General features: G+C 53.6%; 1 protein-coding gene across 1 annotated transcript; it reads left to right on the top strand.

The window, feature by feature from the left end:
* Positions 1-888: 888 nt before the first annotated feature.
* On the top strand, positions 889-15030 carry CDCP2 (CUB domain containing protein 2). Its single transcript, XM_055304759.1, has 6 exons — positions 889-967; positions 4012-4359; positions 6959-7294; positions 8215-8568; positions 11450-11628; positions 14704-15030. Exons 1-6 carry the CDS (start codon positions 889-891, stop codon positions 15028-15030), a joined length of 1623 nt encoding a protein of 540 aa, XP_055160734.1.
* Positions 15031-15731: the final 701 nt, after the last annotated feature.

Here is a 15731-nt window from a genome sequence, read left to right as displayed (position 1 = left end):
GGCTCTGCCCAGGGAAGGAGCTGAGGCACGAGAGCTGGGCTGAGGGGAGTCCAGTAGAGCTCCCGGAGGAAATAGGTTCTGTTTCCTGTTGGACACAGAGCCCTTGAGGGCCTTTTTGCCACCTCTCTCCTAGCACACAGCCTGGCACAGACCGATGCTCACCTACGGTTTGTGGACCCATTGAGGAGGGAATATCTAATATTTTTGGCCAGAATTGACACCGTGGCCCAGATCCATGGTCGCATTAGGAGCAGTACAAGACAAGTCTCCCGTTCTGTTGTCTCGGCTGCCTTCTTCCATCACCTTCCAACAGTGTCCTTCACTCCCCGTCTGAGCTAATCTAGGCATGTCTGAAGGATGTGCCTGTCCCCCTAGTTAGAGGGTCCCTTCTGCTCCCCGGTGGGGGGGGGGTTGGGCCTCCCATCAGGCTGCAGCACATGTCGCCACATGCCATTTCCTACAGGCAGGGCTGAATGGCCCCACTAGACAGATGAGGAGGACTGAGACCCACAGTCCAGGGGACCTGTTCAAGGCCACCCGGCCAGCTCAGGCTGACCTAGGGTGGCTGTGAGACCTGCCTGACCCCTAAACCCATGCCCTTTCTCCACCACCGGGTTCTCTTCCCACCCTAAGTTACTTCCCTTCCTGCTACAGTGCGACCAGCGCAGATCTCAGAATGTGTAAACCCGCTGACACTAGATCCGTCACCTTCGGGCGGGACGGAGTAAGCACCTGGGGATCAGCTTACTAATTCGAGGGCCCGATGAATTATTCAGGCCATCATTAACTTGGAGGTCCTCTCAGACTCCCCTCTCTTTCCCCAGCTCCAGACCCTCAGATCCCAACCTGCCCCGATTTCTGCAGACCCGTGAGGGCCCCGGTGAGGCGATGCTGGCAGACCTGGTGTCCTGTCTGCTGCTGGCAGGGGCGCTGCTGGCCCCAGGCCCCAGGGCCCGAGCCATGAAAGGTAGGTGCTGCCAAGGACAGGCAGGATCTGGGAGGCGTGGAGGGTGGCCAGGCCAGGGCACGGGGGGCTGCCAGGGTCTCAGGAGGGTTCCGTGCGGGAGGCCAGAAAGCAGGAGGCCTTTGAGGTGGGAGCCGGCTGAGTTGAGGGTGCATTTGTTTCTGAGATGGTGGAAGACAGTGTTTGCAGCGCCCCTGCTCTGTGCTGGATGCTTTACAAATAGGATTGCATTTAAGCTTCACGACAAACTCCAAGGTGGGGATGAGTCCTCCATTTTATAGATGAAGAAACTGAGGCAGAAGGAGGTTAAGTAACCTGTGCAAGAAGGCATAGTTACCAAGGGCTAAAGGACTGGCTCAAAAAACAACGCAAGGTTTATTGCTGGAGGGAGGATTTTTTTTCCCTCCCAAGAGCCTGCTGTACATCCCCACTGCCAGCCAGGTAAAATCCCAAGTTCCTTAAAATGGCCTTCAGTGTCTCCCAGGGTTGGCCCCAATCTCTGAATAATATCCAGCCTCGGTTCCCTGTGTCCCTTTGGCATCCAGTGCTCTAGCAGAGCCTCATACCCCCTCCTGGAGATACCTCGGCCTCAGAGCTCTTGCCCCAGGGTACCCTCTCTCTGAAAGGTCCCTTTCCTCTTTTGTTTTCTGAGAGCATCTGGCCCATCTATCAAACCCCAGTCAAACACCACCTCCTCAAGGAAGCCTTCCACATCCTTTCATCAGCGTCAGATGCTCCCTCCTTGGAGCTCCTAGAACCCTGAGCCAGCATCCTGGTCCCAGGTCGCTTTGTGCTGCCCCAGCCCTGTTGTGTCATGGGCCTGTCTCTAAAGCAGTATCACTTCACTGGTTGCCAAGGGGCGAGCACTTCGTGGGGCTCCACAAACAGCCCTCAGTGCCTGGGTTTCCTGCAGGCTCAAGTGGGGCTCAAAGAAGGAGAGGTGACATGCCAGTCACCTGGTCGGTGGCAGAGGTGGGCTGGGTACCCAGGTGTCTTGCTCCTTCCTCTAGTCCCCCTAGAGAACAGAGGCTAGCTGCTCTCATTTTCCAGCCTCCGAGGTTTTAGAGGCCCCAGGGTGACCCTAGGCTTCAAGTCGTCGGGCTGAGTCCCAGAGGACAAGGCCTCTGCCTGTGCCAGCACCCAGGGCCTCCTTGGCCACAGGAGTCCTGCTCCAACACTCCAGGGCTTTTCCTGTCCTGTGGGCAGGGCTGGGGGAAAGACAAGGACAGGCAGGAGACGGAACGGCCCCTTGCCATCAAGGCATAAGTCAGAGGGGATTCCTGCCCTGGCACACCTGAACCGGGTGTGTATCCGCTGCCCTCGGAGAAGCTTTGTCTCCTCGGCGCTCACAGCCACCCCATTTCACCGATGCGTGACCGAGGCTCAGGGAGGCAAAGTGCCTGTGAGTTTGGGCCATTTGCTCCCTCCAAATTGTCGCCAACTAACAATCTTCATCCCTCCTGGTCATACTCGAACATCACCTTCCCTGTGGATTTTGTCCCTCCCCTAGCAGTGTGGCTCAGCAAGATTAGCCTCCGTCCTTTGGGTCCCCAGGGCCCCATGTGGCTGCAGCGCTATGGCACAGCGGACCGCCACCCCCGTTCCACAGCGCGCTCCCCACGGAGGGGCCCTGCTGAGTCAGCACGGGCCTGGTACATGCTTTTTGGCCTTTTCAGTGAAGAGAGCGCGGAAATTCATTCTTTTTTAGAGATAAGAATAAACCTTAAATTCATACTGTTTTCAATTCAAATCAAGGATCACAAGTGTTCTCTTTAATTTTTTAATTTTACGGTTGTATCGCTCTCCTCTTACACGGAACATCTTAGCTTCTGTGGACATGAACATACGTGCTTTATTCCGGTTCATAAAATACTGTAAAATAGCACTGTTGACTGTGATTACAAACAGTAAGCCTCCTGAGTCAAGTTTCAGATTTCTTTGTGCTTCATTTTGTCCTGGGCATATAACCCACTGGGAAGGTAAGGTCAAAAAAGTGTATTTCCAAGTCATTTGAAATCGTTTTTCACCATGTGAATACGCCTCCAACTCGATCCATAGTTACGTTTATTTGTTTCAGTTTGGGATATTTAAGGGTTACTTAAAAATTTTTTTGCTAATTTAAAAATTATATTAAAAGGGATGATTATAAAGTCTAAATTATAAAACAGGTAACATTGAAAGAGGTCTAGCTTCATGCCTGTTTTCCTCCCTCTGTTTACTCCTTTCCCTGACAATCATTTTTATTAGTTTCCTTCACATTGTTTTCTTTTTTAAAATATAAGCAAGTATGTGCTTATAAGAATGTCCTTGTACCATTGCAGTAGGCTGTGTACATTTTCACTGAGGGCGGAGGTATTATTTGTAATTTTTTTTCATTTGTAATTTTTAAAAAAGATTTTTAAATTTTTATTTATTCATGAGAGACAGAGAGAGAGAGAGGCAGAGACACAGGCAGAGGGAGAAGCAGGCTCCCTGCGGGGAGCCCAGTGCAAGACTTGATCCCAGGACCCTGGGCTCACGACATGAGCCTAAGGCACACTCAGCCGCTGAGCCACCCAGGTGGCTCATTTGTTATTTTTAAATTCCCTACCGCACATGCCCAGGGGCTGGCATATACTACCGTTTTATCTAAAATTATAGGTTCGCCCCAACGTTTCTGTCTCCTTTCCCTGCTTTACTTTTCTCCGTAGCACTAATCACTATTCGGTGTGCTCTGTATTTTACTTCTTGTGTTTATCATGTGTTCCCCGTCAGAACCACACAGGAAATTCCACGAAGGCAAGAATTGTTGTCTGTTCTGCTCCAGCTGAAACCCCGGCACCTAGAACATTGCCTAGCACTCAGACAATATTTGTTGAGTGAATAAAAGAGTGCTTGGTAAAAGTATTTGAGGATTAAGCAGATGAAGGAGCAAACATGCGTAAAGGAATTTGTGTGTAGGGTCATGGCCTCATGTTCCCCCACCCATTCCGAAGACCCAGCCTCGTGGCTGGGCCCACCGCCCAGGACCCCAGCACTGACTGAGCCATTCTTCCCTCTTGCCCCAGGTGTCAAATGTGGGGGCGTGCTCTCGGCACCTTCCGGAAACTTCTCCAGCCCCAACTTCCCCAGGCTCTACCCCTACAACACGGAGTGCAGCTGGCTCATCGTGGTGGCCGAGGGCTCCTCGGTGCTGCTCACCTTCCACGCCTTTGACCTGGAGTACCACGACTCCTGTGGCTTCGACTACCTGGAGGTCTACAACGGGGCGTCCGGGGACAAGGGCAGCCTGCTGGGGAGATTCTGTGGCCAGGTGCCCCCACCGCCCTTCACCTCCTCCTGGCACGTCATGTCTGTCGTCTTCCACTCAGACAAGCACGTGGCCAGCCGTGGCTTTTCTGCCGGCTACCAGAAAGGCAAGGAGGCCCGGGCAGGGAAGAGGGGGGCCCTGTGGAGGTCAGGGGTGGGGAGGAGAGCAGTGGGTGGGGTGAGACGGGGTGACCCTGCTGTCGCAGCTCAGGGGCAAAGCAAAGGCAGCTTCCAGCTGTGGTCATGGTGGCTGTGGGTCCCCACCTTCACGGCAGTGGTCCTGGGAGCCCTGGGAGGGTCTCACTGTATGCAGGAGCAAGGCCTCTTGTGCTCACTATCATCCTTCTTCTTTTTTTAAAAAAGATTTTATTTATTTATTTGAGAGAGAGAAGAGAGAGAGCACAAGCGGGGGGAGGGGCATAGGGAGAAGCAGACTCCTCCCTGAGCTTGATCCCAGGACTTCAGGATCATGAACCCTGAGCCGAGGCAGGTGATTAACCACCTGAGCCACCCAGGCACCCCTCTATTGTCCTTATCCCGTGTCATGGCACCAGGACAAAGGAGAGGACATCATGCTGCCACTGCTGCCTGCCCCTCTGCAGCACCCCATCACTTCGCAGGTTCAGGGACCCCAAGTCCTCTGGAGTAAGAGGTGCACGAGGGCCATCTGTGTGGAGCCGGTGACGTCCTCCCTCCTCAAGCCTTTCCTAACCCCTCTTACACTTGGTGTGATATAACCTAACCCTCCCTCTCTCAGCCTGGAAGCAGGCCCCTTAGTCTAGCGAGAGGAGCAGAGCCCTTTCTAGGCTTGCCTTTCTTCTTGACTCATTCCTTCTGCCTTCAGGCCTCTCATATACTCAGACCTCCTCCCTTCTCCCCAGACCTAAGCCCAAGGCCATACTCATGTCAGCTCCAGCGACAGACAGCCACAGAGGCTCCTGGCAGCCAGGGTCCCCAGACAACAATGGGGGGGGTGCCTCAGGTAGGACACCACTCCCCGAGCTGGCCTGGGAGGCACAGAACTGTAACATGCTGAAACACAAGAATCACAGACTAATTGCATTGTAGTTTTGGAATTTTAGACTTAGTTTTTTAAAATGTTAGAATATCCAAGTCATAATACCATAAGCGATCTTTTCCAACATTTTTAAAAACAGGAGTACCATTAAAACACATGGAACCTCACGATAATCCCTTCTATATAAAAGAGATAAAGACAGTATTTTTATTGGTAGGCATTTACTGTATTTTCTAAGTTCCTATTTTTAGCATTTACTTATTATAAGCCAATCACGGAAAACAGAAGTCAATACGGATGGTCTCCAATGAGTGACATTTATACATATGACCTGTGACTGTGGACGCTGTCTTTCAGGGCACCGTAGAGAGCTTGGATACAGCACAGGAATGAAAGTTGCTCCACATGCAGGCAGATAGATGCCCCGGGGGCTGCTGCGAAGCTCCAGAGCACAGTCTGAAAGCCTCTGCTAAGGGTGTTCACATGGAAAAGGATCTCACAGGCTGTCAAAACCTGCCCTCTTATTTCACAAACAAGAAAGTTGCGAGTAGAGAAGGAGTGTGCCTTCTCAAAATGACGCGGCCAAGCGTGAAAAACACGGCCAGAGCAGCACTCTGCTCACAAAGGCCAATCTCTGGGGTGAGATTCTGGAGTTTTGGGGAATAGCAGTGTGCCCCTCCCTGCTGGGGCCTCCAGCTGGTCAGGGCGTTCATCATCACCCACCTCTTCTCGCCAGCCTCTGAGACTCCGCGTGAGCCTGCCCCTGGTAGATCTGGCTGGGCAGGTTCTGACCTCTAATATTCCCTTGAGGCTCAGGGAGCCTGGGTCACTTGCCCAGGGTCACACCCCTAATAGGAGACGAGCTGAGAGGACACAGGTCTTCAGACTTCACACCCATCTCCACTTCACCAGATTCTCTCTCCAAGCCTCAGTTTCTTCTGTTAGGAAAGTTTGAGAACATTCCCAAACTCGGCACCCCAGCCTCTGTGCTCCACGGGCCTGGTAGGAGGGGACAGTGAGAACCCCACGGTTGAGTGCCCAGGCCCTGCATCCGTTATCATCCAGGTGGCATGCCGTCAGGGCCCTGCCCGTGTTCCTGGGGCCTCATCCCTTCAGCGGCTCCTGCCAGCCTCTACATCCCTAGTGGAAGCCCTCTTCTAAAGTCTCAGTGGGTCCCCTCTATCCCCAGCAGCCCTCGGCCTGGACTTGCTGGAGTTGCTGTACAAATGCCTCAGCTCCCTTTGTCTCGGGGGACATAACTCTGAAGTGTGTGCCTGATGCCATTCCCCAGGGTTCCCCAGCAGGGCTCAGCAGCAGGCCTGACAGTGCCCTTTGCTGGCCCTTATATCTCTCAAATGAACTCCTTGTGCTCACACCCTGTCTCAGTTTCTGTCTGGGTGACCCCCCCACCCCGCCCAGGTAAGTTACTCACCTTCCCTGTGCCTCCATTTTCACAACCATAAAATGGGGGAGAACCACTATGCGTTCCCCTAGGGTCACGGTAATGGTGTCAAAAGATGGCCTCGATGCCAAGTGCCAGGCCTGTGCCTGCCACCTAGCAAGCTCTCAGTGGATGGTGATGAGATACCCATCCAAGTGGCATGTTGGGGGGCATCCGGTTCCCAAGGGAGGAGGCTTGGGGGGCCATGGGTAGGGAGAAAGGTCAGTTCAGGAGGGCTTCTTTGCAGATGTGTGTGGTGGCGTCCTGACGGGCCTTTCGGGGGTCCTCACCAGCCCTGAGTACCCTGACAACTACCCTAACAACGTGGAGTGCCACTGGGTGATCCGGGCCTCTGGCGCTGCCACCGTCAAGCTGGTGTTCGTGGACTTCCAGCTGGAGGGCAATGAGGAGTGCACCTATGACTACGTGGCCGTGCTTGAGGGGTCAGTCCCTGCCCACGGGCACCACTACTGTGGCAACACCAGGCCCCCCACTCTTGTGTCACTGGGCCACGAGCTGCAGGTGATCTTCAAGTCCGACTTTAACATCGGAGGTCGGGGCTTCAAGGCCTACTACTTCTCAGGTAGAAGGGGCTGGGGACATCCCTGGAGTCCCCTGTGCATGCTGTGCATGGCCCTGCCTGGCCAGTGCCAAGGCAGAAGCATGTCACCTCCTCTGGGAAGTCTTCCTGATTGACTCAGAATTAGTCCTTTCTTTCAATTCCTTCTGGAGGTTTTTTTTGCAGCAATGATCTAACATTTATCCTTTATGCCTGTGATTCACACGTTGATCCCCCTCCCCCCAACTGTGACTTCCTGTGGATTTGTCTCTGTATCTGTCACATAGAAGAGATTCGATTAATGTTTGCCCAAATGAATGAACCCTTGACAGTGAAATGAACTAGACGGTGGAGGAGATAGAGGAGGAAATAGACAAGGACAAGCCACTGTGATCGGTGTTAACAGTAAGGATCATGGATGACTTCCTGGAGGAGGAGAGAATTGAGTAGTGCTTTGAAGGAGTTAGCCAGAGGCAGAGGGAGGGAAGGGTATTCGAGATGAGAGCTCAGTATGCATGAAGGGGGGGAGGCAGGCAGAGAGGGTTCAGTGCTCCAATGCTAGGTGTTGGTGAGACTGAAAGATAGAGCTGGATGAGGGGCAGTGAGAAAATGAGCAAGCCCCATTGTCATGAGCCACATTGTCCATCAAGTCTAATGTTGAACTCAACTCTGGGGACAAGTATTAGGTCTTGTTGTTGAATTCCTAACAGACTAGCACTCGTGAAGTGGACTGCCGATGGGAATGAGAGTCCTAGTCTTCAGTTAGTTTTGATTTAAAGCAGGGTTTGGCATCAGTTGTCTGATTTGCCAACCATGGTGCCCACCACCTGCCAGGGTGGTTTCAGGACCTTTATGGTGCCCACTGCCCAAGCTGTGCAGCAGAGGGTGACAGTCTCTACACTCGTCATCATTGTGCTTCGACCCCTTCCCCCTCCCCAATCCAGGAGAATGCCAGGAGGTGTACACGGCTGTGCGGGGTAACTTCTCCAGCCCACAGTACCCCGACTCCTACCCTAACAACATCCACTGCCACTGGACCATCCGCCTGCCTCCTGGCTATCGGGTCAAGGTGTTCTTCCTGGACCTGGATCTGGAGGGTCCCAATAGCCTGACCAGGACCTGTGACTTCGACCATCTGTCAGCCTATGATGGGGCCAGCGAGGAGGCACCCCTACTGGGCAGTTGGTGTGGACACCACCTGCCAGCACCGGTCACCTCGAACCAAAACCAGCTTCTGCTTCTGCTGCACACGGACCGCAGCACTGCCCGAAGGGGCTTCTCTGTGGCCTACATTGGAGGTCAGCTGGGGGTGAGGGTGTGGGTGGTGCTGATAGGGTGGAGGGACAAGGCTGGGTTCCTCTGTACCTTCCTCCCTCTATCCCACCACTTGGCTCCTCCAATCTCTTCTGGGGTGGCTGCTGCTCTGGGACCTTGGAGACCCTGCCAATGTGGACCATGATTATTTCCATGACTGCAGAGCCCTGCCTTTCTAGCCTCCAGCTCCACATTCCCTAATTCCCCCTCATCTGTCTCCTTCCCCTTGAGACCCTGGCCTCTCATGCTGTGGTTCATCCCATGTTTCCAGGGGCAGTACACCAATATGTCCATATCACTTATGATAAACAATTGGTATAACCATGGAGACGCTGACGGGCTTTGCTTGTATCGGTCATAAATCCTGACCGACAGAGGCTTGAACAAATGTCTTTTGTTTTCCTCGCATCACGAGAGGTCTAGAGCTAAGGAGCTGCTTTGTTGGATCAGAGACTTAACACTGTCTCAGCTGGTAACTCTGGGATTCTGATGGCCTCTTGATTGCAACACGGCTGCTACAACTCCAGATATCATCATGTCCATGTTCAAGGCTGGGAGAGGGTAGGGGAGATGCCAGCTACAAATGTCCTATTATGAGGAAAGCAAAAGCATTTTCAGAAAAAGACTTCTTGGTCTCATGAGTTTGAACTTGATCAGGTGGCCACGTCTAGCTACAGCGACAGGTGGAGAAGCTTTCCCAGGTTCCATAGTATCTGTTAGATTGGCTGGCCAGCAGCCTCCACCTTCTCTCCCCTCTGTTCGTCACCCTTCCCTCATCCACAGGCCCAGGAAAGCCTATGCTCTGGACCCATTTTGCCCTCTGCCTGAGCAGGTGAAAGCTTCTTGCTGTGCAGGTGTGGAAAGGGAGGTAGAGGAAACACCTCACCAAGGTCATGTGGGCAGCAGGGGCCCGGCCAAGATGAGAACCCGTGTCTACCATCTTGGTGGCCCAACAGAGCCCAGTGGGGAGGAAGCCAGGGCTGAGCACAGACAGACCAGGGCCACATCCAAATGCTGCCATTTACTGGTCACCCAGTGGCCTCATCTGTACAAGGGGCTGATGAATGCCCTTGTAGGCAGTCATGCAGATGGAATGAGGGCACAGGTCCCAGTGCCCAACTCCCGGGACATCCTTGCCTCGGCTGCAGGTGGATTTCTCTCCCTCACGTGTCTCAGGCCTGGTCTACATTCAAAACATCTTCCCTCCGTCCCTACCCTATATGCAAGTGGTGAAGGGGCAAGACACAGCAGAGCCACCGCAAGCTAGTGGCAGTGAGGCCACCTGGACAGACCCGCCCTCCAGGGCTTCAGTTGGCTTCATCCGTAACCTGGGGCTAAGGGGAGCTGTCCCTTGCTAGAGCAACCTCACTAGGGCTTCACTCCAGGGACCCGGGTGCCACAGGCTCTGCCTCAGTTAGCTGGCAGGTTGTTTCTTCTCTGAGGGTCTCAGTAAAATGAGGACACTAGCTGAGGCATCTTTGAGGTCCCCTTTGGTTCTGATCATCTTGTTTCTGGGCCTGGGTCCTCTCCCAGCCCTGTGGGATCTTGGACAAGCCCCTTCTCCTTCTGGTGCCTACAGAGACTGAAGGTGGGCAGCTCTAAACCCGACTGTGTTCCTGGGCAGGAGCCCCCACCTCACCCCCTCCCCAGATCCCCGTGGGAGCCCAGGGTCAGACGGGGCACTCGTGCTGGGCAAGGCTCCAGCTGTGGCACAGGCGGCAGGTGGCCTCCTGGCCGGAGGACAACCTCAGCATCCATCAGGAATGACACATAGTTCAGCGCCACCGAAGATCATCGTGGGAGATGGCAGGCCCGTAAATCCCCGGCTGCCCAGACACCAGAGGCTGAAACATGTCTGAGGCATTTCCCGGAGACGGGCTGAGAGTTCAGGCCTCCTCCTGCCAGCTCTTCCCTTTCCTGCCACCAGCCACCCCTTCTCCCCTCCACCGCCCCCACTCCGGCAGGCACTGCCCCCATATGCACACACACACACACACACACACACACACGTGCACATGCACACACGCACATGCATGCTGGGATACACCCAGGCACAGAAAGTCACGTGTCTTGGCCTGGAGGGCAGCAGGGCCCACCACGTGGGGTGGAGGGATCACCCGTAGACTCAATCCTATAGACTCAATAATGGTTAAAATCCCAACTCAACTACTGCCAACAACTTTACCTCTCAGAGCTTCAGTTTCCAAAACTAAAATGGGTTTTAGTTGTGTCCACCTCAGAGTGTCATCATGGGGAGAGAGTGAGGCTTCCTTCTCCGCCCTCTGGAACACTGCATTTCTGCCTCCGTCCCCACACACGAGCTCTGCTTTCCTTGTCTTCTTTGCTTGATTTCCCTGCAGCCCACTGTGACCGGTCTTTCATTTTACACAGTGATTGCCCCCCTATCCAACTAGAATGTAAGCTCCAAGGAGGCAGGAAGTTTGGGCTGTTGGATTTTCTTTTCTTTTTTTTTTCCATTTCTATTTCTGCAGTGCTTGAAATAGTGCCTGCACATAGTAGGCCATCAAGAAATATTTGTTAAATGGTTGAACGAATTGCCAGGCACACGGCAAAGAGATCAGCAAATAGTAGCTCTTCTTGTGATTAAGAATATTTATTCATTCGTTCAACATTCACAGCACCTGCTACGAGTGCTGGGCTTCGAGGACATGAGAAGGCCTGGTGCCTGCCCTGGGGAGCTCATGTCTGATGCAGTTAAATGCGATAACACACACAAACACCCCCATCGGGCTGCATAGACATCTCTCCACTCTAGGCCTCCCTTTGAGTGGGGTCTCGGGGTGGTGAGGACAGACCTCCTGCCCCTAAGGCCTCCAGCCCCTCCCTCCTTCCCTCCATTGCTAGTCGTACCCGTGAACGTGAGCTGCTCCCGCACGGACTTCCAGATCCTGATCTCCGCACAGGCGCTGGCGCCACTGGAGCGGACCAAGGTCTACCTGGGCAGCCGTAGCTGTGCCGCCCAGGAAGCGGGCAGTTCCTTCAGGATCCAGGCCCGCTTTGACACCTGCGGCACCGAGTCTCAGGTAGGGGCTGGGCTGGGGGAGGGCAGGCCCAGGGTAGGGGGTCTGACTCCTTCTCTTTCTGGCTCGGTGACCCCACAAGCCTGGACACAGAATGCAACAAACTTGAGCAGAGTGAACGGGAGGAAGAACTCAAATGGGAGACAGAGAAGGGGGCTCTGCTGTATAACCCAGTGACAACTAAAAAGCCCCTATGTTTTTAAAGATTAATTTAGTTATGAGGGATGCCTGGGTGGCTCAGTGGTTGAGTGTCTGCCTTTGGTTCAGGGCGTGATCCTGGAGTCCTGGAATCAAGTCCCACATTGGGCCCCCTGCATGGAGCCTGCTTCTCCCTCTGCCTGTGTCTCTGCCTCTGTGTGTATGAGTCTCATCAATCAATAAATAAAATCTTTTTAAAAATACTGATTTAGTTATGAGAGAGAGAGAGAACACGAGCAGGAGGGGCAGAGGGACAGGGAGAGAGAATCACAAGCGGATCCTACGCTAAGTGTAGGGCCCGACATAGGGCTCGATCCCACAGCCCTGAAATCATGACCTGAGCTTAAATCAAGAGTCAGACGCTTAGCCACCTGAGCCCCCCAGGCTCCCACCCCAAAAGCCTCTATTGAAGACTCTTCCTGCAAAGCCCTGACCCTGACCATCCTTGGAGGCCTTCCCTTCTCCTGTGAACTCCGCACTACCTGGGCCTCACCCCTTTAACATGCAGAGCTGTTGGAGCCCTGCTGCCTCCTGCTGCCCCCTCCCCAACCTGTGATCCAAATGGTCCCTGGGCTCCACAGAACAAAAGGGCCTTTCAAGTGACAGGATCCACTTCCCTCCAAAGGCAGCGAGGCTTACAAATGAATTTTTTCCACTATCTGTATATTTTTGAGGCCTTGACTCCAGGTTTGGGGCCCTCAGAGTGGCCCAAGCACCTCAGATGTTGCATTCTTAGGGACAGGTTAAAGGGGAAAGAAGAGGACCCCACCCCCACCCTCCAGGGAGACCCTCTACCCCAGCCTTGGTATTTGGCGATGTGCCAGACTGGCTTGGCAGAAATCACATACTTTCCAGCAAACTGTACCACCCTGCCCCCCCCCCCACATTAGCCAAATGTCCCCCTAGGGCCCACTGGCCTATGCCTCCACTTGCCCAGCTTCTGGCAACCTCTGTCCTTTTGACCTGAGGAGAGAAGTGGGGGCAGTCTCAACTGCCAAGAAGATCTGCCCTCACCCCGATTCCATGCCCTAAATCCCCCAGGGATTTTCTTTGGACATTCCACAGAGTCATGAAAACACGGTGACAGAGAATCTCAGAGGCAGGGAACCATGAAATGGAGAACAAGATACCATAATACCTCAGAGGCTGAGCCATGGAACCACTACCATAACTTGGAGCCACAGAATCATAGAATCTGGGGGCCAATATCATGGAAACAAAAAGCTGAGAACCATGGACTCCTGGATTCCCAGTGTCACCCTTAGAAGTCCTAGACCTACAAAGACCAGGGTCTGTCCTGAGTTGCTCTCAAAGATGTGCAGCTCAAACAGCCAAAGGTAATGACAACCTTTCTGGCATATCTCTTAAAAAACACTGGAGACTTGATTTCATAACCGCCAACAACCACATCTCGTGTGGCTGGTTTTTCCCCTTCAAGTTTCTCACTCATCGAAAACCCCTAAAGCTTCCCTACACCCCCATTTTATGTAATTTTTTTTCTCCCTTCTTTATCACATGGATTCACTTTACTGCATCCCCTTCCATTCACAGGTCTTGTGTTTCTTTGCCCGGCATTCCAATACTGTACCATGAAAACCCAGGACACCAGGGTGGTGGCAGATAGGTTGAGGGCACAAATGCAAAAGCCTCCTCTGAGGATATGGAATCAGAGCCTTTTGGAAGGAGGCCCCTTTGTAACTCTCTTTCCCCAGAGGGGTCACCCCGTGTCCAGTGATGGCAGCTTTCTACTGCTCCTGCCTGTTTGCTCTGTATTAGCTTCCACATCCAGAAGCTTCATCTCAGAGGTGCCACCACTGGACATGGGCAGTTGGGCAGCCCAAGGGGTTTAACAGCTGCTGCAGACTTAGGGCAGGTGGGGGGAGTAGCCCTGCCCCACTGCCCTGCCCCACTGAGTCCCCTGTCCCAGGCCACACCAGACTTCCCATCAAAATGCTGCCCCTCAGGTCCTGGCCCAAACACCCCCACCATCTTCAGGGCAGCTTGACTCCTGCCTCCCTTGTCTATAGGGGTTGGGAGGGCAGCAGTAGCCAGGCCCCCCACATTTCATTCCTCAGTGGCTCTTCCTAACCCTGGGTAGTGCCACTAGCTCGGCCAGGGACTCAACAGCAGGGACACATAATGACCGCAGGCATAATTGGGAGAAAAGATTCCAGAAAGAAGGTCACATAGGCAGGGATATGAGCTTCTAACCGGGAGGCAGGCGACTTTTGGCTTCCGGACCTAGCTCTGGGCAAGTCACTGCCTTTGCTGGGCCTCAGTAGTCACATCTGTAAATTGCCAAGGAAGGGAGACTGAACTAGATGCATTACAGTCTGCTTTGGTTCTACTTAAGTCTACTTAACGTCTACTCTGGTTTGAGAGAGGCTTGGTGGCTAAGAACACAGTCAAGAACTGGGCGGATCTGGGTGAGTGCATGTTACCTGTCACTTATGTGTCGTGTGACCTCAGACAAAGAATTTAACTTCCAGGTCTCAGTTTCCTCAACTGTGAAATGGGGATATTAATGGTAACAATAAGAAGAGGGTCATAGTGAGAATTAAATGAGATAATGCACTTGAAACAGGGCCTGGAATGTGGCAAATGGGTCGGGTACTATCTTTCGGAGATGCCTCCTCTTTGAAGCCAGATCAAGCACTGACCCATTAAATCTGATCTTGTACTTCTAGACATCCCCATAGTGTCTCTTTTACAGGTGGGGACACTGAGGTTCCGAGCAGGAAGGGAGTCAGTGTCCAAGCAGGGACTAGAACCCAGGCTCCTGTGGTTCTGCCCTTTTGGCGCAGAGTCCCCACAAATCTAGGGGAACAGGCTCAGCCCTGGCCCCTTCAGGTGTAAGTGAGTGCCCTGTGACCCCCACAGAGGAGGAACAACACCTCCGTGATCGTCAGTGTGCTGTACATCGACTTCTCGGCCGGTGGGCAGGAGGACATCCATGAGTACGAGGTCCGCTGTGAGCCACGGCGCAAGGAGGCTTCTGTCCACCTGCTGTCCGGCTCCGACTGGCTTGGGCCCTATGCTGCCACAGCAGAGCATCTTCAGGAAGCGCCTCCCAGGGATGAGGTGGATGCACTAGAGGGCCCCGTGGCTACGGTGGCCCAGGACACCAGTGACATTGTCTTTCTGGGGCTCTGCATCCTGGCTGGAGTCCTCATGGTCATTGCCATCGTGGTCCTGATGCTGTTGTGAGCAGGCGGGGACCTGGGTTCGGGCTTCCCTGGCAGGCAGTGTGGGGTCCCCACAACAGGGGCAGGGCCAGGACTAGGACTTGTTGACTCGTTGATGACCATGGGCAAGTCACTGTCCCTCTCTGAGTCTCACTTTCCTAGGAAGGATCCATGTGCCCTCCCTCCCTCATAGGGTTGGTGTGAGGCTCAGAGACCAGCACGAATGGGTAAGAGCTTTGTCATCTATGGCATGTCCTACATGGGTGTGCAATCGTTACTAATTTCAAAGACAGTCTGCAATAGAAAAGAAGTCTCATGTGTGTTACTTGTTAATGCGGACAGTTGTGGTCGCTGGTGACAGAGGGTAAAACAGATGTGTTCTGTAGCGTGCACACGTGCTTCACCAACCCAGGGTGGTAAAAACAAGGGCATCTCTTACGTTTCCAGCTCATCGTTTATCACAAGCCTTCATGGGCAGGATGTTCAGTCACCATCCAGGGGCCTCCACTCTCCTGGGCTGACTCAGGAACCCTGAGGACTTTGTCCACAGCAGGCCAGCCCAGCCTCCAAAGTCCAGGAATACAGAGAAAGGAAGCGGACGTCCCACCTGGGGCTGTCCTCCCAGCCTCTGCCAGGTGGCATCGCTGTGGGCAGCTGCTTGTGCACATCCCCGCGGACCCTTTATATGGAGCTGGCAATGCTTCTGGGTCCAGTGCCCCCCAT

This window comes from Nyctereutes procyonoides, unplaced genomic scaffold (genome assembly GCF_905146905.1).
Source record: "Nyctereutes procyonoides isolate TBG_1078 unplaced genomic scaffold, NYPRO_anot_genome, whole genome shotgun sequence".
Classification (NCBI taxonomy): Eukaryota; Metazoa; Chordata; class Mammalia; order Carnivora; family Canidae; genus Nyctereutes; species Nyctereutes procyonoides.
Note: the sequence above shows the minus strand (reverse complement) of the source record. Positions and strands in the feature narration are given on the sequence as shown.

Excerpts from the sequence above, each read along its gene's own strand:
- CDCP2 (XM_055304759.1), top strand. The coding sequence starts at position 889 with ATGCTGGCAGACCTGGTGTCCTGTCTGCTGCTGGCAGGGGCGCTGCTG. Across the intron at positions 968-4,011 it reads CAGGGCCCGAGCCATGAAAG|GTGTCAAATGTGGGGGCGTG; the intron begins GTAGGTGCTGCC and ends CTCTTGCCCCAG. Across the intron at positions 4,360-6,958 it reads TTCTGCCGGCTACCAGAAAG|ATGTGTGTGGTGGCGTCCTG; the intron begins GCAAGGAGGCCC and ends GCTTCTTTGCAG.